The sequence below is a fragment of the Petaurus breviceps genome, unplaced genomic scaffold (genome assembly GCF_028583685.1).
Source record: "Petaurus breviceps papuanus isolate PSGF00001 unplaced genomic scaffold, PetGlider_PUasm1.0 90879, whole genome shotgun sequence".
NCBI lineage: Eukaryota > Metazoa > Chordata > Mammalia > Diprotodontia > Petauridae > Petaurus > Petaurus breviceps.
The window spans coordinates 12,579,689-12,606,560 of NW_027187368.1; the positions used below are offsets into that span (position 1 = coordinate 12,579,689).

The following is a 26,872-nucleotide window of genomic DNA, read 5'->3' on the forward strand; positions in this document are numbered from 1 at the left end:
TGAAAGCAGCAATAGTAATTTATGAAAGAAAAGCATGTGAAAATTATACAAAGGCACACACCGGGGAAAAGAAAGGGAAGGCTAGTCTTAGAATCATAAAACATCAAATTTGGAGGGAACACTATATGCATTAAAAAAAAAAAGATAAGTGGAAGATTGACCCAACAACACAATTTTTGTATTGACATTTGAGTTCTTAATAATACATCAAATGCTTTCTGTCCTTAGAACACTGCAACCAGGATTGAAGCAGGAATGAGGTCACACACTGCCAAAACTTTCCTATGGGAACCAGAAGTTGGTGATGAGAGATAAACACGTTGACTTCTCTTCTTGATTTACAAGCAGTGAATTTTTTCAAGGCAGAGGTGGAGAATGGATGATGCCTTGGTTATTGTAGGGATGGGCACGTAATTCCAGCTGAACTTCCAACCCATTAGAGGATTCCTAAGCTCCAGGACTGGATGAAAACTGATGATCTTGGTTCAGCTCTATAAGGATGCTCAGGCTGGGATGTTACATTTTTATGGCCTTCACATGAACATGTCATCATAGCCTGGGGGTGGGAGATGATCTGGACTGGGTCTGTAATGAAAATAGCAGTGGTGAATTTGGGGAGGAGGAGGGATTTGTAGTTCCCTGAGTGAACCAGAAATCATAAGATCAAAAGATCACAAGGTTATAGGATTAGAGTTGGAAGGGACCTTTTAAATGTCATCTATTCTAACTTTTTCATTTCACAGTTAAGGAAACCTGAGGCTCAGAGAGTTATAATAACTTATACAAGGTCACAGAGGTAAGAAATAGCAGTCAGGATTTGAACCCAGGTCTTCTGATTCTAGATTTAGTACTTTTTCCATACCAGGTCAGTGGAGGAGCCTTCTCATTTAATCATAGGTGTACCTGGCTTATACTCCTTCAAGGGAAAAGGATGGGGGAGGGCTCCACAAAGTCTGCAGGCAAGCTTCTGACACAGAAATGTGCTGGGCTGAACAGAAATGACAGGAACAGCCCAGGATGCCTTTGATTGCATACTACCCCTTGGTCAACTCCAGGGGGCCAATTCTGCTGCCACAGAAGGTAAGGCACTCATTAAATACTTACCCAGATGGACTAGTTCCAATGGGGCCAAAAGGATCAAATCGAGCTCCTGGAGGAACAGCTCCTGGAGGAAGCCGGTTAGGGAGTCCAGAAGATGGGTCAATGAGAGCTCTTGGGAAGCCAGATCTCAGGGGGTCCAAAATCATGCCACCTCTCTGACCCCTGAAGCAAGAAAGGAATTAGGGTGAGCAGTGGGTATCTCTGGGCAAAGGTAAAGGGTACAGGGAAAGATGATGCCATTATGTTGCTATTTTGCTGGAGAGATAGGAAGTTTGGCTCTGAGAGCCAAAGATGAGATGTAAATCTGGCTGTATAACTACATACTAATAGGAAGTGGTGAGTGTAGAAGAGCACACTCTATCGATTGAAATATGACTCTGGTTCTGAACTTGTGTCCTCAGTCCTGAAGGGTAAATTCAATTCTGTGAGGCTACGTGAGTCAACAGTAATATAAACAAAGAGAATCACCCCTACATTTTAGAACAAGGGTGTTCAATGGGACTAAAGGTGGGAGTCAGAATTCTCCAGTGTCATCGGCAAAGGGCCACAATCAATTTTCGAATGAGTAAGAGAAATGTTCTCTTTACTTTTGGTTCATTAGATTGCCCTTGTGTGTTGCTTGCTACATTATCATATTTTATGCCTTCTGAAGAACATTACTCAACCATAGCATTAATATAATGCAAAATGGCAATTTATTTCTTTTTCATGCTTGCATTAGGATCTACATTGTAAGCTCTGAAGATCCACATCTGGTTTTAAAATGGGAAATTGGCCACCACTGCTCTGGTTCATCTGCCTTATGCAACTCCATATATCTGAACCTTCAGAGGGGAGACTTAAACTTACGTTCCCAAACTTGCATGCAGAGCCAAGTAACCACTAGGTATCTCGCACCCCCCAACCTCCCACTTTTTTCCCTAGAAAGAGATGCCAAAGTTGTCATCAACTTGCAAAAGAGATTACTATCTTAAATTCAAATGATATGGTAAAGAAAGGACTCATAAGGGAGAAGCAAATGAATAAGGTTATCCAATAAAACTTAGGGGAAATCACAAAATATTAATTTACAGGACCCAAGGCTACTGAAGGACCAATTTCTGCAATGTGGGGTCTAACATCAATGATTTGTAAATGGCCCATGAGGCTTTCTAAGAAGGGCATCCACTTGAACTTCCCTAGGGCTGGTAACTAATCACACACCCACTGTTCTTTTCAAACTCAGTATCCCTGTCAGGTAAGATCATTTTCCATACCCCCAATTTGCACATGGGGAAAGTGGAGCTAGGAATCAGTGGTATAACTGCTTATATTTCCCCCGCCCTCAAACTTCCCTTCCAGAGGGGCTGAATGTTAGGTCTTGACACCATTCTCCATCTCACTGTCAAACAAATACTCTTCTTCCCAAAGTTGGGTGTCAAGAGTAGGATGAGCTATAATTATTTCTGATTTGCTTAGTTCCTCCTACCTCTTCCACTCTGAACCACGACTGAATAGATCTAAAATTAGAAGATGAGCTGTAGGCAGGGAAAGCCTTGAAAGCAACCTGGAGCTGTCACCTCCCCAGCCGCACTCACCCAAAGGGGTCCAGGTCCTCTCCCCCAACAGCAAAGGGACCCAGGGGATCACGCCTGAAACAAATGAAACACAATTATGCCAGAGCCAAAGGGGATGTGCAACGTCAGCCTGGCACCTGTGGGAGGGGACAGGGCTGGGCATGGTGGCTGAGGAGGTGGGGAGAATATGTACATAACTTTGGCAGTAGGAAAATATAGACAATGGCCAGCATTTTGGTCTCAGAGGAAAGACAGCATTTAAAGAACCAAAAAGTCTTTACAACCTACTTATAACCCAGAGGTGACAATGTCAGTTAGCCAGTTTCTTAGGACAAAGGCCTGTTCTCTCCTGATCCTAGGTAAGCCTTTAATTCTGCCTAATGTAAGATTACTTTAAAAAAAAGCTACAAATTATAGTACTGAAAAACCCACAAACTGGTGCTGTTCCAGTCAGCTTCTACTAATGAGCCAGGAAGGATTCTGTGGTTTAGAGTGGGTGCAGGTATGTTTCCAAGGAAGGGGATTTTATTGATCTGGGTCACTGTTCTACAAGCCATCAGCCACAGAGCACCTGTGACCAGGAAAAGGTTTCTGGTGGCCACTACCATCATGCTTCTAGTGCTAAACGGTATCCTCCATAAGTCTTACAATATCTGTTATTAACTCTGAGCTAATAATAGAGTTGGGGCAGCAGTGAGAGAGAACAAAAAGCATGAAAGGACAGTTAAGAGGGGTCATACCCATAACATGTACACTTGAAAACTGATACAAAATAGATAGGAGGATCTAGATACATACATATGTGATATACTTAGGGTCTTCTTATCTTTCTACTGGATGTGGTCTAAAGGAGATTCCTGAGGGAAACTGATTACCTACTGATTACTACAGGCAACAGATTTGCTTTCATCTTAAAACTCTCTATTATCACTCATTTTATCTTTTGGCTCTCAGTGAAACCAGGCATCCTCCTGATGACAGTTTCCCTGGCCTTCCTTTTCTAGAATTTGTTGTACTTTCACTCATTTGCTACCTCTCCCCCCCCCCCCCAACCTCTTCCCCAACTCCCTTGTTGAGGGTGGGGAGTTAGGATACTCCTTGCTCCCCATTGCCACTTCCAGCAAGGTAACAAGGTAATCCTTTTATAACTTCCTGCCTGACTCACTATCCCAACTCACCACAGTGGCTTTTCCAAACCTTTTAATCTCTCCTTAAGACATATCACAGATCCTCCTCCCCCCCTCACCCTTCTCAGTAAGAACCTTGCCTCATATTTCATGCAAGTCATTTGCTTAAAACTTCCTCTTCTGCCCTAAACTTACATCTCCCAGATGCTTTTTGCCACAATCTCACTTTACCCACCTCACATGATGAGGTGGTCCCTTCTCCTTACTGAAGTAAAAACCCTTCTAATATGCAAAAGTGATCCCATTCTATCCCTTCTTCTCCAGCAGCCTGCTCCCTCTACCATCCCCACTTCCTCGCTTATCTTTGGTCTCTCTGTCTGATTGCTACCTGCTGCCTACAGACACGCCAATCCTCAAAAGCTCTCACTTGAAATCCATCCCTGCTAGCTGCAGTCCCATGCCACTCCGCCTTGTGTGGTTCAACTCTCTGAGAAAACCATCTTACAACAGGCGCCTCCATTCCTTTCTCTCGCTCGATTCTCACTCTTGTTTGAACTTTCTGGCTTCTGACCTCATCATTCAGCTGGAACTTTTCTCTCCAAAACTACCACAGACTTCTTAATTGTCAAATCTCAAGGCCTATTTTCAATCCTTGTTCTTCTTGACCTCTCTGCAGTTTTTGACACTGCTGATCAGCCTTCTTCTTGATACTCTCTTCCTTCTAGAGTTTTTGTGATACTACTCTCCTTTTTCTCACTTATACAATGCTAACTACTGCAAAATTCACCTATTACCCCATATAAAAGAGGTAGCAGGCAGCTTATGATATCTATCCTCCTGGGATGCTGTTACCTATAGTACTGTTTCCCAGGCAGCATGAAGCAGACACCCATTGTATTAAGAGAAACTAGGTTTCCTCCCCTGCTTCATTGCAATTTTTGACCACTGGACAGAAGGCATGTAACTAAGATGATGGGAAATATCAATGGATGGTGGGGTGTAGGCATGTATGTACATAAATTAAAGCAAGCCTTGCATGCTATAGTTACACAAATATTTAACTGACATGTGCCACATCTGACTATAATAGACTATATGCTTCAAATGAGATTTCCTTGAAAAAAATGTGTAGCTATGCATTGAAAAAAAAACTAATAATAAATCTCATTCATATTTCATATGTCAGATTCTGGAGAAATATTTGTCTCATATTTATTCCATTTTATATACATGACTAAGAATCAGAAAATTTAGGTTTGACCATGGGTAAGGCACAACTCTTGAGAACCTGTTTTCTTCTCTAAAAATTAGAGATGAAAATCCTTGTATCACCTACTTCACACGGATGTCATGAAAAAACCCTGTGAAAACTGTAAAGTAATACAGAAATGTGAGCAGTCATGTATTACATAAATTATTCTACATTTATCTTGTACTTTATAGTTTAATTCAACATCTTTACATACATTTGATCTCCTTTGATTTCATAACTACTTAGGTGGTATTATCCCAGTTTTACAGGTAAGAAAACCAAGGCCCACAAAGATGAAGTCACTTGCACAAAGATCATACAGCAATAAGTAGAAGAAAGACCTTAAACGTAGTTGTCTGACTGCAATTTCTCTTTCCACTACACCACGTTGCTGTGGGTGGGTAGATATACATACAACTGTAAGTGACTAGAAAGGGAATAAGGAGATAGGAAATAGGGATATCCCCAATACGCCCTAGTAGATGTAAGGTTCTGAGGTGAGAAGGGACTGAAAAAGGCCAAGAAACACTGTTCTACATCCTTAGTATATATTCAGGTCAAGTTTTTAGTGGGGTACAGCATTTTCATGCCAACATCAATTTAAAAGAAAAGTGATCCTTTTCAACCTCTTCCTTTACCTGCATTACCTAAGGGTTGAAAGCATTTGCTTTCTTGGTGTCTAAAGGACATTTTTAATACTTGCTGTCAGAGATGCTGTAAAAGGGACTTGGTGGGAGATTGGATTGGATAACCTTTAATTATCCCTTCTAAGATTCTGATTCTAAGCAAAAACCAGTCATAGAACGACTTGTTTCTGGGGGAACTTTTGTAGATTAATGGCTAGCTTCTACCCTAGATAAAGCTGCTAAACATCTATGGTTCATCCTGTGCTAAAAGCCTTAAGACCCTGCAGGATAATACATAACATATAACAAAGCCTTGATATATGTCCTACCTGGCATACAATTAAAGAAACCAGCTTAGATTAGGGCTTTTATCTTTTATTTTAAAGGGTATCTTAGAGGATACTGAAGTATGCAGGAAGGGTAAACATACACAGGACAAATACGAACATGCAGAATACAGGCATAAAGGCTACATACCTAGTTCTGCCATTTTCACTGTTAAACCTATGGCTACTTGGTGATTCTAAGTATTTTAGCTCAAGGTCAGTCTGATGAAAACATTACAAATTAAGTCCTAAGTCCCAGGGGAAGGAAAGCTAAATGGATTTTTGAATCTGTAAGCAGGATAAAGGGTTTACATATTCAGTCTGGATGTACCCAAAGTATTCTCAGCTTAAAATGAAATCACCACTCGTGTTCTTTTATGAGGGAAAGCTATAGGCTTTTAAGCAAGGGGAGAAGAATATTATTATAGGACCACAGAATCTTGGGAGCTGAAAAGGACCTTAGATGTTGCCCAGCCCAACCAATACCTGAAACATGAATCCTACAACTGCTCTGATGGTACAACATCCTACATCTGAATACCCTCAATACTGCGGAGCATCTGATTCTCCCCAGGTCCTTCCAATGTTGGGTATTTTGGATGGTTAGGAAATTCTTCCTCATAATGAACTGAAACTGGCCTCCTTATAACTTTACTTATTCTAGTGAAGTCAATGGAACAACTCTTCAGACATTTGAGGATTCCAATCAAGCCTGACCTCTTACCTCTTCTCGAGACTAAACATTACCATTTCCTTTAAGTAATCATTTCAAGATGCTGTTTGAGTCCCCTTCCCATTCTGGTCACCCTCTTCTGGATGTGTTCCACCCTGTCAATGTTCCTCCTAAAATGTGGTACTCACAACTGCGCATAAATCCAGATGGGCTCTGAGTAGATTAGACCCCTGAGTAAAATGCTGTTAAAAATGGAAAGGTAGGGAATAGGGATAGAGGGAAGATAATGTCTCCCAAGGTATAAAATTTTCTTTGGATTACTAATTAATTGAATACAGGGCAAATCTCATTACCAAAAACTCGAAGGGGCTGCCCAAATTTCTTCATTGCAGTGGAATCTGGTTATGGAGACTATTAGCTAAGGGCAAAAAATTCTTGAGCTATATGGAGATTTTTATTGCAATATCATGAGACAAGTTTGTTTGCAAATAAGGGTTTGGCTAGATTTCTCTTGAGGCTCCTGCTTTAAAGATGCCAGCAGGAGTCCTAAGAGAAACAGAATCTCACCCTCCTGAAATGGCAGGTCCTCTCTCCCCGACGAAGGTCAGCCTTATGGTGGAATGACAAAGAATCTGCCACCAATGCAAAGTACAAAGATATGATTTGGTCTGGAGAAGAAAAAGCTAAGAGGTGGCTGCCTCAGACTTTAAGATTAGTGAACGGTGGTTGGTAACTGGTAGTTCTCTAGCTTCACTGATGATGAACTGAAAGGAGAAATGAGCATTGCCTATGACAAAATGGACTCGGTGCAGACACGAGAATAAACCAGGGTTAGGGAACCTGCGGCCTAGAAGTCCCCTAGGTCCTCAAGTGTGGCCCTTTGACTGAATCCAAACTTCACAGAACAAATCCCCTTAATAAAAATCCCCTCAACAAACTTTCTGACTGTGAGCTAAAACAAAAGGACTGTTGGGGGAGATTAAGGAAGAGTTTTCCCTAATTAATTTGAATTCCTATGCCTCATTAAGATTTACAAAGGAGAAAAAGTCTCATGTTATGGCACAGAAGAATGACCAGTGGACTTGTGGTCAATAAACTATGGGCTTGAATCCTGGGTTTGACACTCACTACTAGTTGTGATTAACTTTTTTTGAGCCTTAGTTTTCTTCATCTGTCTAATGGGGATAATAACATCCAGAGTTGTGAAGAAAAGTACTTTGTAAGCCTTAAAGGTGTATAGAAATATGAGTTACCATCATCTCCATCTGACAGATGAGAAAATTGAGGCAGAGTAAGATTAAGATTAAGTGACAAATTTGCTCAAGGACACACAGATATGACAGTCAGTGTTGGCAGCCATCCTGGGGACGCTTGGGGTGCTTGCTGCTACAACACCACACTACCTCACATTGAAACAGATCAGAAGTCAAAGACTATCAGGGCTGAAAGGGGCTTGGGAACAGAATGTTAAAGCTGGAAGAGATGAACCATACGTATCTACAACCCAACCAAATGTTTTCTTCATCTATATTCCCTCATACATCATGAGGCAGGTAGCCAGCTGCCGTAAGACATCTCATTCACTTCTGTCTTATGTTTTGAGGATGGGGGATGAGTTGCTTTTGGGGATGGAAGATTCATTAATTCCTGCCTTAGAATTCTACACTTTCTATCCACAACTTTCATAGCTTTTGGGGCTCACTGGCCCAGTGCGGAATGAACACTAGCTACTTCTCCCACAGAACTCGAGTCAGCTGCTGCCTCTAGAGCCCAAGGAGTTTCTGGCCTATTTGTTACATAGATGCCATGAAGATAAATTGTTAGCTGGCTCACTCACAGCTCTTCTGGCCCCAAATGACCCATGGTGAGAAAGGGGGAAAAAAAGGGAAAAGGACTGCCACTTACTGATGTGGGATCTCTCCCCAACTCTTGCTTTTGGGGATGCTGTAATTAACACCCCAACGAAGCCAGACAGGAGGCCCAGCTGCTGCTATTCCCTTTTTCCTTTCTTCCTTCCAGCCCCACCCCCAGGATGGGCATTTGAGGGGAAATAAAAAGGTGAAAGTGTGTGAGTCTGGTTGCTAAGCAACTTGGCAGCTAGGTAATAATAATGGAATTAGTGTCATTACTGACAATCTGTGCTGACAAAGGAGGGCGTGTTGGAAGGAAAGTGGGGGTGGGGTGAAAGGAGAGAATTCAACTATATGAAGAAGCATGAAAAACAGAGAGAAGCTTAGTTACACATCATCCCAAGACTTGGAGCTTCTGCCACTGCTTAGGAGAGACCATTCTATCATCCATCAAGCCTAAAGGAGACTTTTATTGATAAAAAGCTGAAATGTATTTCTTCTGGGCTTATACTATCTCATACCCAAAAGGTTTCCTCTTCCTCCTTGGGTAGGAATACCTGCCTAGTACATTAACCCCTTTGCCTCTGTTCCCATCTCTGTCTTACTGAATGAGTGGAATCAATTTCATCCTTTTTTTTCTATCTTATCTCACCAACCAAGCCCTAATATAAGGACTGAAGATTAAAATGCTTCCATGGTCTAAAATGGGTATGGGTGAAGCGCGGCTAATGCTGGCACTGCACCTACCTGCTTGGCTGCCTGTTTAATGTATGGAATAGTATCTGTGGATGCTGGGAGGTGAGAAGGCAGAGAAGAACTCCATACTCTTCCTCTAATCCGTTCTGGAAGGCTGCCACCAGCCTAATTTTTTAAGAGAACCGCTTTCCTATTACTTTCTCTTTTTATTTCCATTCAAGTCTTCAATGACCTCTCCCTCCATTGGCTAAGCTAACATATCCCGGCTCCTCAACTTCAAATGGTCCTCTACAACAATTTGGGCCCTATTGAGTCAGTATGAGAGATTTATTTGCCCTGGATCTGGAGTCAAAGGATCTGGATTCAAATCATGATTCTGTTACTTCTACTACCTGTGTGACTTTGGGCAAATCACAACTTCTCTGGGTCTCAATTTTCACATATATAAGATGAATGTGGAGTAAATATGATAGCTAAGGTACTGTCTAACTCAAAATATTATGAATTCATCTTTTTTAGCCTTATCTTCCAGTACTTACATGCATTTTCACTCTGATCAAACTAGCCTATTCATCAGCACAATTAACAAAAAAAAAAACCCTGATGAGTCTCAAAAAAAAAAATTGTGTTTACTAAGTGGCAAGGCCATGTGCTCAGCAAATGAGACATAAAGCTTGTCCCTCGAGGAGCTTATGATGTTTAGGAAGATCAAGATAATACATGCACACAAATAAGTATGAGAAAAGACTGAATTGTGATCAGAGATAAAGGCAATATGCTCTGGGAAAACTTGAAGCAAAAGACCTGCTTTCAGCTGATGGAACTGGGGAAGGCTTCCCTCCAAAGAGGAATTGGCACCTGAATACAAGACTTTAAGTAAAGAAGAGGACAAAGTGCTAAGTGATGGGCATACAAAGATGGTTAAGACTGCCTCTCCCCCTCAAGAGTTTCACAGTCTAACTGGAGAAAAAAAAAAAGACATGTGGCCCAAAAGATGGACCCTAGGGCTGAAGTGGTTGGGTGACTTTAAGAATTTGCTGACTTGTTTCATATCCTTTGACCCAGCAATACCACTCCTAGGGTTATATCCCAAAGAGATCATAGAAGTGGGAGGAAGACCCATACGTACAAAAATGTTTATAGCAGCTCTTTTTGTGGTGGCAAAGAATTGGAAATTAAGAGGGTGCCCATCAATTGGGGAATGGCTGAACAAGTTGTGGTATATGCATGTTATGGAATACTATTGTGCTATAAGAAACAAGGAACAGATGAACTTCATATTTACCTGGAGAGGCTTATACGAACTGATGCTGAGTGAGAAGAGTAGAACCAGGAGAAATTTGTACACAATTACAGACACAAGGTATGTGTGATGACCAACTTTGATGGACTGGACTCTTTTCAGCAATGCAGTGATATAAGTCAATCCCAAAAGACTCATGATGGAGAGAAATGTGAGCATCCAGAGAAAGAACTCGAAAGAATTCAGTTTATATCCAGATGGAAGCAAAATACCTGATCTTTTTCCTTTTCTTGTTTGTTTTTATGTCCTCTTTACCATTTTTCATTCCATCTGATAAAATCCATCTTTATAACATGACTAATGTATAATGGGAAAGTATTTACAGATCCTATACTTGACTGTATGCCGCCATGGGGAGGAGGGGAGGGAGGGGGACAAAATGTGACACTCAAGGAATAGTGGAATTGAATCTTGTAAACTAAAAGTAAACAAACAAATTAATAAAAAAAATCATAAAAAAATAAAAGAATTTGCTGACTTTGGCTTTTGAAGCCACTGTATTTCACCTGGTGTGACTGCCTTCTCCCCTCTACCAAAACTCAATCCATTCTTCAATGACCAGCTCAATCTTACCTCATTTGGATGCTTGCCCAGATAGCTTGCAACCACAGATATTAATCTCTCCTAACACCTCCTCAAAAACTATCTTTAACCCTAATACAGTAATTTTCTATACTTTCTTATGACATCTTGTATATGTTATTTATCTTGACATGTATACATCTTGACACTGCAATTAGGTTGTAAGCTAGTTGAAAGCAGGGAAATGATCCTAATTTTTTTGTGTCAGTTTGAGCATAGTACTGAATATATAATGCTATACATGTGAAAGAGTTTTTCAGTATCTGTTGAATCACCGACTAATGTGTGTAAATGTTCTGGCTTTATAACACCTCTTATTTCAAATGGCTTATGATCGGAAAAAAGTATAAGTACCACCAAAAACTTGTCATGCATTAGAAAGACTGAAAAAAAAAAAACTAATGGGAAAGAAACCACTCACTATGGGCAATGCCTTAAGGATTATTTCAGCAAGCCAACAGTTTCAGGAACCCTCATTCCCTCCCACTGGAGCTATAGAATCTTGGAACTGGCGACATCAGAAATCTTCTAGTCCCATCCTCTTGTTTTACAGAGGATGAAATTAAGTACCAGAGTGGAAGAGACTTGCTTGAGGTCTTGGAATGACAAAGCTGTGACTAAAATCCAGGGTTCTGGATTTCAATTTCAGGGCCAGGACTCAATCTCAGGTTTTGAATCCCCATCTAGTATTCTTTCTACTCCAAAGTGTTGTGTTGTGTCATAAAACTCTTGCATATAGTGGGCGCTCACAAAATACTTGGTCTTGAGGAAATATCACTAGAATACTAGAGTAGGATTTTTACATTGCTTGAGCTTCTACTGAACAAACAGGACCCTAAGACAGCTTCTAATAACTCAAAAATCACTTGCAGAAACCAGTGGGGTTAAGAATTCTGGGCAATGAGGGCGACTACGTGGCGCAGTGAATAGAGCACCGGCCCTGGAGTAAGGAGTACCTGAGTTCAAATCTGGCCTCCGACATTTAACACACACACACACACACACACACACACACACAAAACTAGCCGTGTGACCTTGGGCAAGTCACTTAACCCCAATTGCCCTCCAAAAAGCAAAAACAAAAAACAAAAAAAAAGAATTCTGGGCAATTAGAAATTTCTAACTGGTCTCTATGACTCTAGTTCCTCCAGTCTTCAATCCATTAAAACACAGCTACCAACATAATATTCCTAATGTTCATATATATTCCCTTTGCTGCTCAAAAACCTGCCTAGAGGAGAAAACCTAACTCCTTTCTCCTACCATTTATAGCTCTTCATTTTCTGGTTCTAACCCAGTCTTTTAACATAGTTTCACCTTATTTCCCTTCACATCCACTAAGTTCCAGCACAAACTAGACTACTTTTTCTGATCTCACTACTCTTATCCTTCCCACCCAAGGCCCTGATTAGGCTGCTTCCTCCCCAATTCCACTCAAAGAAATCCTTTTTGTCCTTTAAGGCCCAGCTCAGGGGCCACTTCCTCCCTCCAATATAATCCAATAAGCTTCTATTTATTAAGCACCAACTATGTGCAAGTTATATTTTATTGGAGGTCCACAGATAATGTAAACAGATAAGTCATATGTATGATAACTTGAGGATAGAGTACTAATAATTAAGGGGAGGAAGCCAAACACTGACCTTGATCTCCCTCCAGCCAAAAGCTACATGTCTCTTTAAATTTTCTTAGAATATAGTCTAGACGTCTCCTTTCTTCCAATTATATGCTGCTACTTTGCTATATATGCTATACTTCTTTGTATACCAATCGTATGCAATACCCATGCTCCTCCCAATGCTATAAACTCCTAAAGGATGAGTAGGGTTTTATATCATTTTTTTTGTCCCTAGGGGCCTAGCAGAGAGTTCCTGGTAAACAGAAGGGACAGAAAGAGACAGAAAGGTGCCGTTCAATTCTCTACTCCAACCAGGAAAAGGACCACAACAAGGACAAATGAATACCCAAGTAATGGAAGATTAGGACTTTAGATATAGATCATTACTTTCTTCATGCTACATGCTACCAACTCTGTACTTACCAAGGAGGTTGCCTGCTGGTGTGTGGGTGGTGAGGGGGAATACGAAGAGGGTCGTATTCTCTGGAGGTGGCAGGTGGAAACTCCCGAGAGGAACTGACAGAATCACTTTTGCTCAAAGAGTTGTGGATGGGCAAAACAAGGCCTGAGGCAATCCGTGTCTGGAGCTCTTTGCTGTTCTTGTAGACCCTGTGGGATCGAGAGGGGTAGTTAAATACAGGTACATTTAGTTGGCTAGCAACCTTAAAGACAGTTGACTTGTGGGCTGCCTGGCAGCTCCTGGGCAGGCGAGCAGCCTTGGCACCCAGATATGATCTGGCTGCCTGGCAGCCCTTAGTGGAGGAGGTGGTAGCCTGGCGTCTCTGAGTTTTCGGGCGACGCTTCTTCGGCATCTGATTTGCCCCTCCTCCTTTACTGCCCCATTAGAAATTGCTAAAGGGGGAGAGGCATGGGGATCTGAGTGGCACAGGGAGAGCATGTAGCTTTCAGCTGGTTGGCTCCCCCAGGATTCATTCACCAGCTCCCCATTGTGTGTTCATCCTATGTCATGAGGTTGTATCACCTGGGAAAAGGTATAGAAGGGAAGCAAATAACTATTAGGGAACATGTCAATGTACATGGCTCAAACCAGGTCAGAAGGTAGGACTTCAGAAGTTCTAGGCCTGGGTTCTTATTCTAACTTATTACATGTCCTAAGTGCATTAAATCTCTGCTAACTCTCACAAGAAGAATAATGGGCATTTTTTACTAACCAACAGCAGAATGCTGGAATGGCTCATGACATAAGATGTGGATGCCACAACAAGGGCCTTGAAAGAATTATCTTCCCCATATTGTGGAAAAAGTTCTGGAATGGGAGTCAGGAGATCGTAGTTTCTAGTCCTGGCTCTGCTGTGAATAATTTACTGTGTGACATCAGGCAAGCCGCTTCTCTCTAAGCCTGTATTCCTTTCCCTATAAATGAAGTTCTAATATTTTTGGATGCATGTATTCTAGTGCAGAACAATTTCTTACTTATCATCAGGCATTTGGGTCCCTATTTTGCTTTCTTTGTATGAATCAGACTGGAAGGAAGGAACTCTCTCCAAAGTCTGGCAAATTCTTGGGAAAACCTGGATTGTAGAAATGAAGCCTTATTCAAAAACTCCACCTGATTCAAAGGAAGATTTCTTGTTGTTTTTCACCATATAATTCCATAATTCCCAAACTGTAAAGGATCTTAAGATATCATCTAGTATAACTCCCTCTTGCCTTCAGCTTCTTCCCCCTTAAATCACCCACAGAGCTAAAAAAATTATACTCCTTAAAGCACAGGTCTAACTTCATCATCCCCCAAATAAAAAACGTTCAGTGGTTCTATACTGCCCAAAACAAAATACAAAATCCTCAGTCTGGTACTCAGTATCCTCAAATATATGGCTTGCTAGTCTTATTTCATATTACTCCCCTTAACACACTCTGTTCCAATCAAACTGGCTGCCTATCTATCCTCCACACATGACATCCTGAGTCCCACCTCTCCCCATCTCTATGCCTTTGCACAAATGGCTCCCAAAATCTGGAATGTACTTTTCATCACTTCTGCCTATAGAATACCTTTGTTGTTCAGTCATTTCAGTCATGACCCCACATGGAGTTTTCTTGGCAAAGAGACTAGAGTGGTTTGACATTTCCTCCCCCAGCTTATTTTACAGATGAGGAAACTGAGGGGAATAGGGTTAAGTGACTTGCCCGGGGTCACACAGCTAGTGTCAGAGGCCAAATTTGAACTCCAGTCTTCCTGACTCCAGGCCCAGTGCTCTGTCCACAAGGCCACCTAGCTGGCCCTAGAATACCTAACTTCCTTCAAAGCACAGCTCTCAAGCCACTTTCAATATGGATCCTTTCCTTAGTTATCCTTCATTACTAGCATAATCTCCCCTTTGAAATTACATTGTGTTACTTTGTCTTTACTTGTATACATGTAACACTTCTAATTTAATGTAAGCTCATTGAGGTCAGGGACTGTTTCACTTTTAATCATTGTATCCCTGGTACTTAGAAGAATGTTGAATTGCTGATGCTCATCTATAACATTTCCAGCAAGTGTTCATATTACCTGTGCTTAAATACTTCTCCAGTGATGTTTGTAGTTAGTTTTCCTTCAATAATTATAGAGGAAATTTCTGTTTAGGTATGGATTTAAGCTAAATGATCTCTTGAGGTATTTTTTAAGTTCAGAGATTTCTTGGGAGGTGGTCCATTCCCTTTTGAGATAATTTTGACCATTAAAATTTTTTCCCTTTTTTTTTGGAGTCACACAGAACAAATATTCTCTCTTTCCCAATGATAATCCTTCAGCTATCTAAAGAAACTCATGTTACACTCTCCCAACTGTTTTCTAAACTTAACAACCCCAGTTGCTTCAACTAGTTCCTACTATGAAATGCCAACAGGACTAGAAACCATCCTGGTTGTCCTGTTCAGGAAGAGAGCAAATTAATTCATCAATGTTCTTTCCAAAACTTGGCACTCCAAACTAGATACGATAACTCAGATGTGAAGTGAGCAAGGGCAAAGCACAAGCAAGGCTATTATTCCCTTCCTCATTCTGGATGCTGGACTGCTAAATATTAATAAAGACTGATGGAGCAAGGGTTTATCTGCCCAGTTTTTTTTTGTTGTTATTTTTGTTTTTTTGCCTTTTGGAGGGCAATTGGAGTTAAGTAACTTGCCCAAGGTTACATGGCTAGTTTTTCTGTGTGGGTGTTGTGTCTGAGGCCGGAACCAAACTCAGGTCCTCTGGACTCTGGGGCCGGCACTTTGCTCACTGCGCCACCTAGCCGCCCCTATCTGCCCAGTTTTATACTGATTTGGCAATGGCAAAAGAAACCTACTGCTTCATCTAATGTGACAATGAAGTCAGAGTTGCAGAGGAGCAAAGTATCTTTATACTCACTTGTTCCTCACCATCTATAAATATTTGTGGTCTGATTGGCACAAGTCCCTAAAGCATAGTAGAGATGAGAAAATAGAAGCAAAGACAGATTAAAATGTACTAGCCTGTCCTGTTTTCCAGACTGTGGAGGTTCCTTCATACTTGCTCTCCTCTATTTCTTCCCTGGGTGTTAAGTTATGAAAGACAAGAGGGGTAGGGTAAATCTATCCAAAATGTGGGTACTCCTCATTGCCAACTTTCAAATATCCATGCTAATGGGCTGGGAAATAAAATTTGTCCAAACAATTCAAAAGAAACAGGTACCATACCAATTCATTTACCTTACTGTCCCATCCTGACTAGCTCCTGTAGCTGGCAGAATTCTTTAGAATTCAAGAATCAGCTTAAACCATTTTATTTTAGGCACATTTAGGCTATGATTTCAGAGGCAAAGAACGTAGAAAGTTGGCTTTCCCAGGATTACATGGCATTTTAGAAAACTTCTCTTTCAAAGATTTCTTTTCTCTTATTATACTTCCACCACAAATAATTCTATGGGCATAGTAGATAGTCGATAAGTGGTTAAATTCAATTTCATTCAACAAAAATTTATTGGATTCTCTAACTGGGGCAAAGATTAATAAGACACAGTCCCTGAATTTTAGAAAGTATACAGTCTACTTTAGGAAATTTGGCAGACACAGAAATAACTCATATAAGTCTGAATAGGAAAGTCCCATGAGGGAGGTACAAATACACTACTAAAGGGATATGAAGGAAGAAAGTATCATAAATAGAGATAAAGAGAGTTTGAAAAGTTAGAGAAGGAAATGGAGGAGATATGCTTTGAATATAATCTGGGCCATAAAAAAATGGATAGAAACCTGACAGAGATGGGAAAGAGATTTTAAGAAGAGGGAACAAAGCGAATAACAGAAATGGGAAAACCAAAGGAGTGTGTGAAAAATGGTTCCTAATCTTTTATTGCTGGGTTAATTGTGAAAGGATTAGTAGTGAGACAGGAGAGGTAGGCTGGGGCCACATTTTGGAGGATCTCAAAGATGACAAACTAAGGAGCCTGGACTTTATCCTAAGGATAATGGGGAGTGACATGATCAAGTTTGAGCTTTAGGAAAACTGAATAATTTATACAATTTAAGAGATAATAAATTTACCTGGCTTATGAAGGACATCCCAGAACTTTCTGAGGAAAGCCAGTCTGAGATTTGATGCTAATATATCATACATGGATAACTGAGAACTTTAACAGCATGTGGGAGGTACATATTTCTAGGTTAGTTTCAAACAATTCTTTGGCTTGTCTCAATCTCATCCAGCTCTCTCTCATTATCCCACAATATCTTTCCACTAATTGTCTGATCTCTTTTTACCCTATATGAGTGGTATGGAGGAGGGGCAATTATTGGGAGTACCTGTGGAAGTCATCCAGGTGTTCACCATCCACATAATCCTCCACGTTCAGGGTCAAGTCCACCACCTGTTGTGACTTACACTCCTGGGGAATGGTAAAGGGAAAGAAAAGTTAGGGGGGTCAGGAGGAGGTTGCCAGAGACCCAGAGGGAATTCAGGGCACACCATCCCAAACTATTCAGTGGTGGGGAACCTTCAGTCTCAAGGCCTCAATCCAAACTTCCCAGAACAAATCCTCTTAATAAAAGGATATGTTCTGTAAAACTTGTTCAGTCAAGAGGTTGCCCCCAAAGGCCTAGAAGGCCACATGTGGCCTTGAGGCCGAAGGTTCCCCACCCCTGATCACACAAGAGACTGGCTGAGAGATTTCTAAGAGAAAATTTGAGGGTTCCTGAAGCATTGGAATGGCAAAGATCCAGTTCTAATCATTTTCCCTAATTCTGCCTTATGCTCTGAGCATGGAGATTCTGGCTTCAGGCCAACTGTAAAGAAAAATGTTTATAGAAATTTAAAGGGGTCTCCCTAAGGCAATCTCCTTCCTTCACCTGTTTTTTTTTTTTTTTACTAGTTTAAAGGCTGCCCAGTTTTCTGAATTCTCAGGGATTTTTCCAAAAAACATACATTATTTAGATGAGAACAATTCTGGCACAAGGATATTAGGACTCGACCCATTATTTATCCTCTAATCAGGTTAAGATTTCTTCTGGTTCTTCAGACCTTTCCTCTAGGTAAACCACTTCACCTGTTACCTTCAGATGGACACCAACAAAGTATTCCAGGTTACTGCCTAACATCTATTCTACTTCCCTCACTTTCCACTTCTTAGGTGAAATGAGCTTTCTATGTTCACTCATTACTGTATATAAAAATAGGACTTCCCTTTCTTTGTCCTAAATCTACATCTTTAAAGTGTCAAGCAACTGTAGATCTGAACTGGAAGGATTTTAGTGATTATCTAGTCCAACCCCTTCATTTTACACTGGTGAGGGGATAAATACCCAAAGAGGGGAACAACTTGCCTAAGGTCACATAGTTAAGGAGAAGAGTTAGGATGGGAACCCAAGTCTTTTGACTCCAACTCTAGTGGGCTCTTTCCACTATATCATACTGCTACTTCATTACTGGTTACAGCTCAGACATTATTGCCCTGACTGATCTTCTGCAGTGACACCTTTAACATTCTATAACCAAACCCTGCCATAATTATGCCATTTAGAGCACTGATCCTATGGTACTAATAACTACCATACAACATTATTCTGCTTAAATTCAGGTTCTAATAGAATCAATTACCAATATTTGGTAGTGTGTGAATTTGTTCTGGTGTCTGGATGCTTAGGCTCACCCTATTCACATACTATTTGTGATGATAAAGTTTTTAGTCAGATCCCTTTTGAGTCTTTGTTTATAGGCTGAAAAAAGAGACCTCCTCCCTTACCATGGAAGTCCTGCCTGCCTCCCTCCCATACCTTTGAATATAGATCTTGAAACTGCAGCAAATTAAGTGGATGCTCAATTCTGGCTGGCTGTCATATCTCCTTTTAGCAGGCCCCTGTAGGGTTGGGCTTAACTGCAGAAGACTCACCAAAGCATTGATAATCATGCTATCATCCACCATGATGGCCTTCAGAAGAAGTTCCTTTGACTTATCTTTGGACTCATAGCGAAGGACATACAGATCTTTATTGGCATTCCATCCATGTGGCAACAGTTCGGATTTCTTATCATCTGGACCTGGCTGTGAAGATATATGGGTAGGGTATAAGTGAAAATGAGAATTTCTAAAGCTTTCTTTTAGGGACAGGATAGTTATACACTTTAATGGTTTAAAAAACATTTGTATAAGTTTCTGGGTATTCTGGCCAGATTTCAAAATGGAGCTAGTAGAACTCCCACTTAAATTTGCTCTGTGCAAAAACTCGTCATACTGCACAAGACTATGCAGAATAGCAACTGAAAAAAAAACAACAAAATTTGGGTAGCCCTTTTCTTTCATCAAATTGCCCATGGCTTTTAACTCCCATTCTAGTCAAGATTCTCTCTGAATAAAGATAACCAGATTTATTTTCTACATTAGCAATCATGGAAGTTCTATGTATTGCATGAGAGTTATTCTTTGTTTTTTAAGGGGTATAACTAGAGATCATGCAATTACATTCGAAAGATTTTTTTAAAGGTATAGAGTTCTTGTTGGCATTAGAAGGAACACTAGGAATAATTTGTTTCAAACCTTTTAAAAGATCAGGACACAGGGAAATGATTTGCCTAAAGCCACTTTGTTAACCAGTGCCAGAACTAGAAATGAACCCAGGTTTCCAAACTTTTTTCTGTTACAACATGCTGACTAGGTGAATATCAACATTTGCATATTTTGATGTTTTCAGCCCTGGTTTTGCAATACCTCAAAGTGCTATAATTGTTTCAAGGGATGTCCTGAAATTCTGAAATGAAAAAAATTCTGAAAATACATTTTCTAAAACTACAGATCACACAGCACTTTAAGTGATAGAAAGGGACTATAAAATCAAACAGCTGGGATGCTACAAACCCCAAATAGCTAGGAATTCCTGGAATATTTTCAGAATGATCTAGCTGAAAGACAAGAAGCCTCAGAGGCCTAAAAATGGCAGAAATGAAACTTGAGGAAACAAAAGTGAAATTCAATAGCTTAGTGAAAGGTGAAAGAAAAAAAAAGCTGTAGCAAGAAATAAGTCTGTTAGATTTTAATATGTTCAATTTTAAGTATCTGAAGATTACTTCAGTGACTCAGAAGCTCTGACAAAGACAAGGTATATTATAGTCAGGGTCCCTTTAATTTTTCTTTAAAACACATGCTTGTGGCTTTTAATCCCTGTCCCCAATCTGGATCTCCTTTCTGAATAAAAATGACTGCATCTACTTGCTAAATCAGCATCTCTGTATTCATTAGGTGGAAAAAAATCCCACGGTGAGTAGGGTAGAAAACATACGACAATTTTTAAGATTGTCACTGTCTCTGATACTATTATCTTCCCAGCAATAAAAAGCCAAGGTTTGCCCCAGTATAAGAAAATGAAGGGAGGCCTGATGGGAGACAGATTGCCCAGGTTCCAAATACCTACTCCAGCAAAACTCCGAAGTTTGCACTAGAATGATTAATGATCAAGAAATACAATGAAAAACTACAATAAGTGAATTCTTCCACTCCAGAACTGTGCATTAGCTAAGAGCCTGGGGGGAATAAGAAAGAGGGTCAATAGCAAAGCCAGTGTCAGCACTTCCAGATATAGGCCAGAGACACGTGTAGCTTTCAGGAAATCATGAATGGAAACTGCTCACATTTATGAGAAGTAGAGGGCAAAGTAAAGACTGAGAAAATCCCCTAAACACTTACTTAAAAAACAACCCAAAAAACAAATAAAAAAGGGAAAAGTCCCAAGAACCAAATTCCAGAGGTCCCAGCTGAAGAAAAATACTACAAACATACAAAAAGAAGTTCAAATACCAAGGAACCACATACTGGATCACTTAAGATGTGGCAGTTTCTACAAAAAACTAAAGGTGATCTTGAAATACAACATTTTAAAAGGTCAAAGAGAGAACTTACAAATAAGGATAATTTACCCTGCAAAGCTGAATATAAACCAAGCATTTCTGATGAAAAGAAGAGAGCTGTGAACTTTAAAATATAAACACAAGAGTTCAAAGAAAACTTAAAGAGAGATTTACTCAAGTAGTATGAAAGAGCTGTATGATGATGTTGTGCTAATACACTACCGTAGAGGAGAAGAAAAAAGTATCCTTTCAGTATCTTCAAAGGGCATCGAAAGAGTTAAATAAGAAAAATAAGTGTGGACTGGTTCTGTTCTGAAGATTTGAAGAGGGGAAAGAGATGGGAAGTTAAAAATTAATACACTAGCATAGAATAGAGAGAGAAAGGGTAGAACTTGTTATTTCTCATAATTGGAAAGAAAAATAATATATAAAAATGGGGTCAAGGTGTTTGGGAAATGAGCATTATATGAAATAGCTAATGAAGGGCTGAAAAGACACAAAGAGTTTGGTGTTTACATCAAACTCAACAGAGAAAGAAGTGCAAAGAAGAGGATAATTTGGGTGAGGAAAGATATATAAGCAAAATAAACTTCCTAATCTTGAAGAGAAAATTAAAAGAAAAAGGAAAATCAAAGAACTAGAATCTAAGGGATACCTTAAATTGCTTCTTAGGAAACTGGGCTATGGCTGAACAAATTGTGGTATATGATTATAACAACAGTATTACATTACAAGAAACGCTGAAAGAGAATTTTAAAGAATCTTGGCTAAAATGAATTGATGCAGAATGGAGTAGACCCAACCAGGAGAAAAATTAGTAGAAAGCACACTATAAATTAGTACAAAGTACACTATAAAGAAAAACAAATTCCAAAGACAACTCTAATCAAAGCAATGACAGACTAGGTCTCCTGAGGACCTTGGATGAAACATTATATAACTCCTAACAAAGAAGTAATGTACACAAGATGCAGAAAGAGACATATGTTCCTGAACATAGCCACTGTGTAAATTTATTTTGTTTGACTCTGCTTGTTTGTCAAAAATATATATTTTTTTCCTTTGTCTTGGTTCTTAATGGAGATGGGAGGGAAGGGGCTGGGATTCTAGAGGGTTAGCAAAAGATTTGCCAAGAAAAGACAGCCACTGAAACATTTTTTAAAACACACAGAAGAGAACAGAAGGAAGTCCAGAAGGAAGCTCAGATATAACATATAAAATTTATTATATACTTTTTTTAAAAAAGCAAGCAGTATGGAATGGAGATTCATGATTCCATGTCAATTTCTTTTTTAGCGTTTGTTGTATGTATGGAAATGCTATTTTTTGGTGTTTAAGTGTGGAGTAAAAACTTTTTCTAAAGAAGTCAATTAAAAAAATGAGAAAACAGAGCTGGGACTGAATGGGGATTTCTGTTTAGGTGCAAATTGAACTAGAAGGTCTTTGAGGTCACCTCCAATTCAGATTCTAGAGACAAAGAAATGGATGATGATTTTATGATAATTTTAAATTCTAGAATGATAGAACCTTATGAGCTCCAAGGATCTCATCTAGTTCAACCCCCTAGCTGAAACATGAATATTTGCTGATGGCATCCTCAAGTAGCAGTCACATAGTTTCTATGTGAATACTTGCAGTGACAGAGCTACATACCAAAACAGTCCATTGCTGGACAAACCTTATGGTTGGAAAATCACTCTTTATATTGAGTTGAAATCTGCCTCTTTGTAACTTCCCTCCATTTGTCAAAGTTCTGCCCTAGGTCTACTGCAGGATAGGTAGTTTAGAATAAGACCATAGTTCAGCAATCAGTTTGTTTTTGGATCTTCTCTCCAGGAGAATCCAGTCTCATAACCACAGATTGCTGGGTCAACTGGGAGATACCTCAGAGATAATTTAGCTTAAATTCATCATTCTATACTGAAAGAAATTGAGGCCTATAGAGAGGAAGTGACTTGTCCCATGTCATACTGTCAAAGAGCACTGGAACTAGAACCTAGGCCTCATTTGTGAAGTCCATGGCTAAGGAAGACCACCTACAAATCAAATCCTCAGATCAGAAGGGTCATTACTATCAGGAGTGAAAAAACTCTGAATACAGAATCCTGGAGTTGAGTGAGCTCTTTAACGATTGTCTAATGTAAATATGCCCACATGTTCTTTTCACAAAGAATACCAGATTGGGAGTTAGAACTATACCCAAATCTCAGTTCTGCCACTATCTACTAGTCACTTAACATCTCTGAACTTCAGTTTCCTGAGGAGGTTCCATCTATAAATCCTACTCTCTCATAGAGTTAATCTATTTTACATGGATAACTTCTGTCTATATCCTTTGTGATAACACTAATGAAAAATGTTATCCTAGTGATAACACTAATGAAAAGAGCTTTAAAAAAAACCAAACGAACTTAATTGTAGTTTATATTAGAGGCAGTATGGTACAGGGGAGAGTGCCTTAGATTTGGAGTCAAGGTCTTAGGTTCAGATCTCTTCTTTCTCATTTACTACCTGTATAACCATAACCCTTACCCTCTCAGGGCCTCAGCTTCCTCATTTATAAAATGAGAGTGTTGGACTAGAGGTTGGCTTCAAGTTCACTTCCAAGTCTAGATCTATAATCCTATATTATCCTGCCTCCCACCCCAAATTACTTGGTAAAATAGTAACATTTTAATAAACTGGTGACCATCAACATGATATAGTAGAATCTAGATCAGGGGTGGGGAACCTGTGGCCTTGAGGCCACATGGGGCTCTCTAGGTCCTCAAGTGTGGCCCTTTGATTGAATCCAAACTTTTTCTGCCACAGGTTCCCCACTCCTAAAGAGTCTTTAGGTCTGGATTTAGATGTTCTAGGTTCAGTAATTACTAGCTATGTTGATTTTATACAAGTTATTTCCCTTCTTGAGACTCAGTTTTCTCATTTATAAAATGGAGTACTATATTACTTGTAACCTTTACCTTATAGCTGTTGTCAGGACAGCATTTATAAACCATAGAAGTGTAAGCTATTATTAACTGGTTAATAAAGTGTAGGGAAGCTAAAATGGAAAAAGCAGATTTTTATTTAAGGGTTCTTTTGCTAAATCATTTCTTTCAAATAACATTCAATAACTTGCCACCAAACAACATTTAACAAAGGGGCCTCTGGTTCCTCCATTTTTCTACCCCCTCCACCTACTGGTGGGGAGAAGGGAAAGGTATTTTATTTAGGAGTTTGCAAAACAGCATTTAACTGTGGTCAGCCCTTCTCCAAGCAAAGTAGAGTATAGACTGGAGGACAAATCACTCCAAAATTCATCTCTTACATTTGCCAAAAAGCCAGAAAATAAAAACAAAAAAATAAGAGGAAAGGTCAGTTTAACCTAAGTCCCTAAATGAATCTCAAAAGATAAACAGACCAGTGCCATATGCCTGACTTTATTAAAGGATGCCACAAACCAACAGAACATACAATCCATGACATTAATTCAGAGTTCAAATGTTAATCCTTTTCAAAGGGGCTGATTTAAACTTGTGAGTTTTTTCCCCCTTAACTTAAACACTAAATAAAACAAGCATTTCCATTTTACAACATAACAGAAAAATAGGATTATGTATAAAACTGCAAATTTCTATTATGCATAGAGCTTGTTTTCCTTTTAAGTTATAATAAAGTCAACACATAACTTTCAAATCTGTCTTTGTTTACTCTTGACTTTCCTTCTGTTCTCCAATGTGCATTAAAAGAAAATGCTTCAATGAACCTCTCTTCTTTCTTTTGTTTTTCTTTAGGGGTGTGTGTGAAGGGGGGCAACTATCTTTAGCTTCCTTTCCCTATAACCTCTCCAAATTTAGAGAAAAAAGAAAAGAAAAAGAAAATCCTTGTAGCACACATGTATACTCAAGCAAAACAACAACAACAAAATTCCCATACTAGCTATGTCTAAAAACTTATGTCTCATTCTGCACTTTGAATCCATCATAAATGGGCTAATTTTGCAACAGGATCAGGGATAGGAGGGAAAAGGGAGAGAAACAAGAAGTAACCAGAATATTACTTCCTCAAGGAGGAAAAGTAGCTTCTTTCTTCAGCTTTGAACAGCCACAAGAGAGATCTTAGGTAGAATACCACAAAGTCTTTTGATTTGATTTTAGAATTCTATCATAGGCTAACTTTAGCAGTGATTTTATCATTCCATCCCCCTGCCAGCACCCTTGACTGGTGGTCACCCAGCCTCTGGCTTGGACTCAAAGTGACAGAGAACTCAGAATAAAAAACTAAACTATTCCCTAAGTATATGCCAATGAATATTTGGAATTGAGGAAATATAGTGGAAGGGAGAAAACAGGTTTGGCATTGTGGAGAATCCATGGAGAGGTGATGGATGTGTATGTGTGTTTTTGGAGGAGTATTGGATCCTGGTTCCAGTAAAGAAACAATGTTTAACTGTAAACTGGGTGTAACTGAAAGTCAGTGAAAAGGAGGACATTTGGACCCCAGGATATGTCTGTGTGTGTGTGTGTGTGTGTGTGTATGTTCTCTAGCAAGGAAAGAGTAGGAAGACAGATTAAGAGATGATGTGGTAAAATGTAAAGAGAGCTGGAGGATATGGGTTTTGAATCCAGCCTGGGGAAACCACTTCACTACTTGGTCACCGTTTCCTTATCTAAATGAGAGTTAGAATTGCTCAAAACCTCCTTTTAGCTATAAATCTATGATTCTATTCCAACTTAGTGTGAATGTATGTGAGGCTTTAGGGAAACGGGGAAGGAGCAGTACATTGCCTGTGTGTCTGTGTGTGTGTGGGGGGGGGCAGGGTTTGTAATTGTTTCAGGCACTTGTTCACTCTGAGAAGTGGGGGAAAGGAGGACTGCCATACCAGCTTCTTAACTAAATTAGTAACCTAGTATTTAATAGAAGCTATGTGCCAGGTACTGTGCTAAGCTCTAATACGAAGAAAAGCGAAAAACAACAAAAAAAGTGTTTCCTCTCAAGAAGCTCACAGCCTATAGAAGGAGACAACATATAAACAACTATGTACAAACAAGATATATACAGAATAAATTGGGGATAGTCTCATACGGCAAGCACCAAGATTAAAAAAGACTGGGAAAAGCTTCTTACAGAAAGAGGAACTTCAGCTGCGACTTGAAGGAATCTGGGGGAGCCAGAAGGTAGAGATGAAGAAGGAGAGCGTTCCGGACACAAGGGACAGCCAGTGAAAAAGTTCGGAGATGGCGCTGTGTGTGTCGGAGGACAGCAAGGAGATCGGTGCACAGATCAAAGAGTACCTGGAGAGTGTCAATACGCGAAGTGGAGGGGCGTGTGTGCGGGCACCTGGGCATCCATGCTCGGTCCCCAGTAAGGCTGGTGCGTGGCAGCCTGTGAACAGACGCGGAGAGCTGGGAGGAGTGTGTTGAAGCCTTCTCGATTAAGAAGCAAGAGTAACTGTGTGAGGGGTCTGGCCGTACCTGGTCCAGGGGCAGAGGATGTAGGGGTGTGTTTGGGGGGAGGCAGAGGACCGTGCCTGGTCCCGGGTAAAGAAGCGTGTCCCTGGCGGGGCCCGGCCATACCTGCCCCTTGGTCAGGCCAGGCTGCACCCGCTCCGCAGCAAGGAGGCGGGGCACACGAATGCGTGAATACACCTGGTGCCCGGGAGGAGCGTGTGGCTGTGGGGAGATGGGGGAGGGGGGACCGGGTTTCCGGGCCGGACCGGGGCTGTACCTGGTCGCCGGTGCCCAGGCCTTGGAAGCCCTGAGTGACGAGCTCCCAGTGCACAAAGCAGACAAGCGCGTCCTGGCTGCAGGTGATCCCCGGCGCTGCCGAGGCGTAGAGCAATTCCAGGCCGGCCATGACTTCGTGCTAGCCAGCCGCC

General features: G+C 40.3%; 1 protein-coding gene across 1 annotated transcript; it reads right to left on the reverse strand.

Annotated features, from left to right (window-relative positions):
* PSMF1 (proteasome inhibitor subunit 1) lies at positions 1-26,872 on the reverse strand. The gene is made up of 7 exons (XM_069073864.1): positions 26,722-26,872; positions 19,064-19,216; positions 17,481-17,563; positions 13,134-13,319; positions 2,679-2,732; positions 1,105-1,263; positions 1-585 (listed from the first exon to the last, which is right to left on the reverse strand). The coding sequence occupies exons 1-7, from the start codon at positions 26,848-26,850 to the stop codon at positions 534-536; spliced, it is 816 nt and encodes a 271-aa protein (XP_068929965.1). The 5' UTR covers positions 26,851-26,872; the 3' UTR covers positions 1-533.

Bases quoted from the DNA above. Each gene is read 5' to 3' on its own strand.
- PSMF1 (XM_069073864.1), bottom strand. From the start codon at position 26,850: ATGGCCGGCCTGGAATTGCTCTACGCCTCGGCAGCGCCGGGGATCACC. The intron at 19,217-26,721 runs GTACAGCCCCGG...ATATCTTCACAG, and splicing joins GCCTGGGCACCGGCGACCAG to CCAGGTCCAGATGATAAGAA. The intron at 17,564-19,063 runs GTGAGTCTTCTG...ACCATTCCCCAG, and splicing joins GCATGATTATCAATGCTTTG to GAGTGTAAGTCACAACAGGT.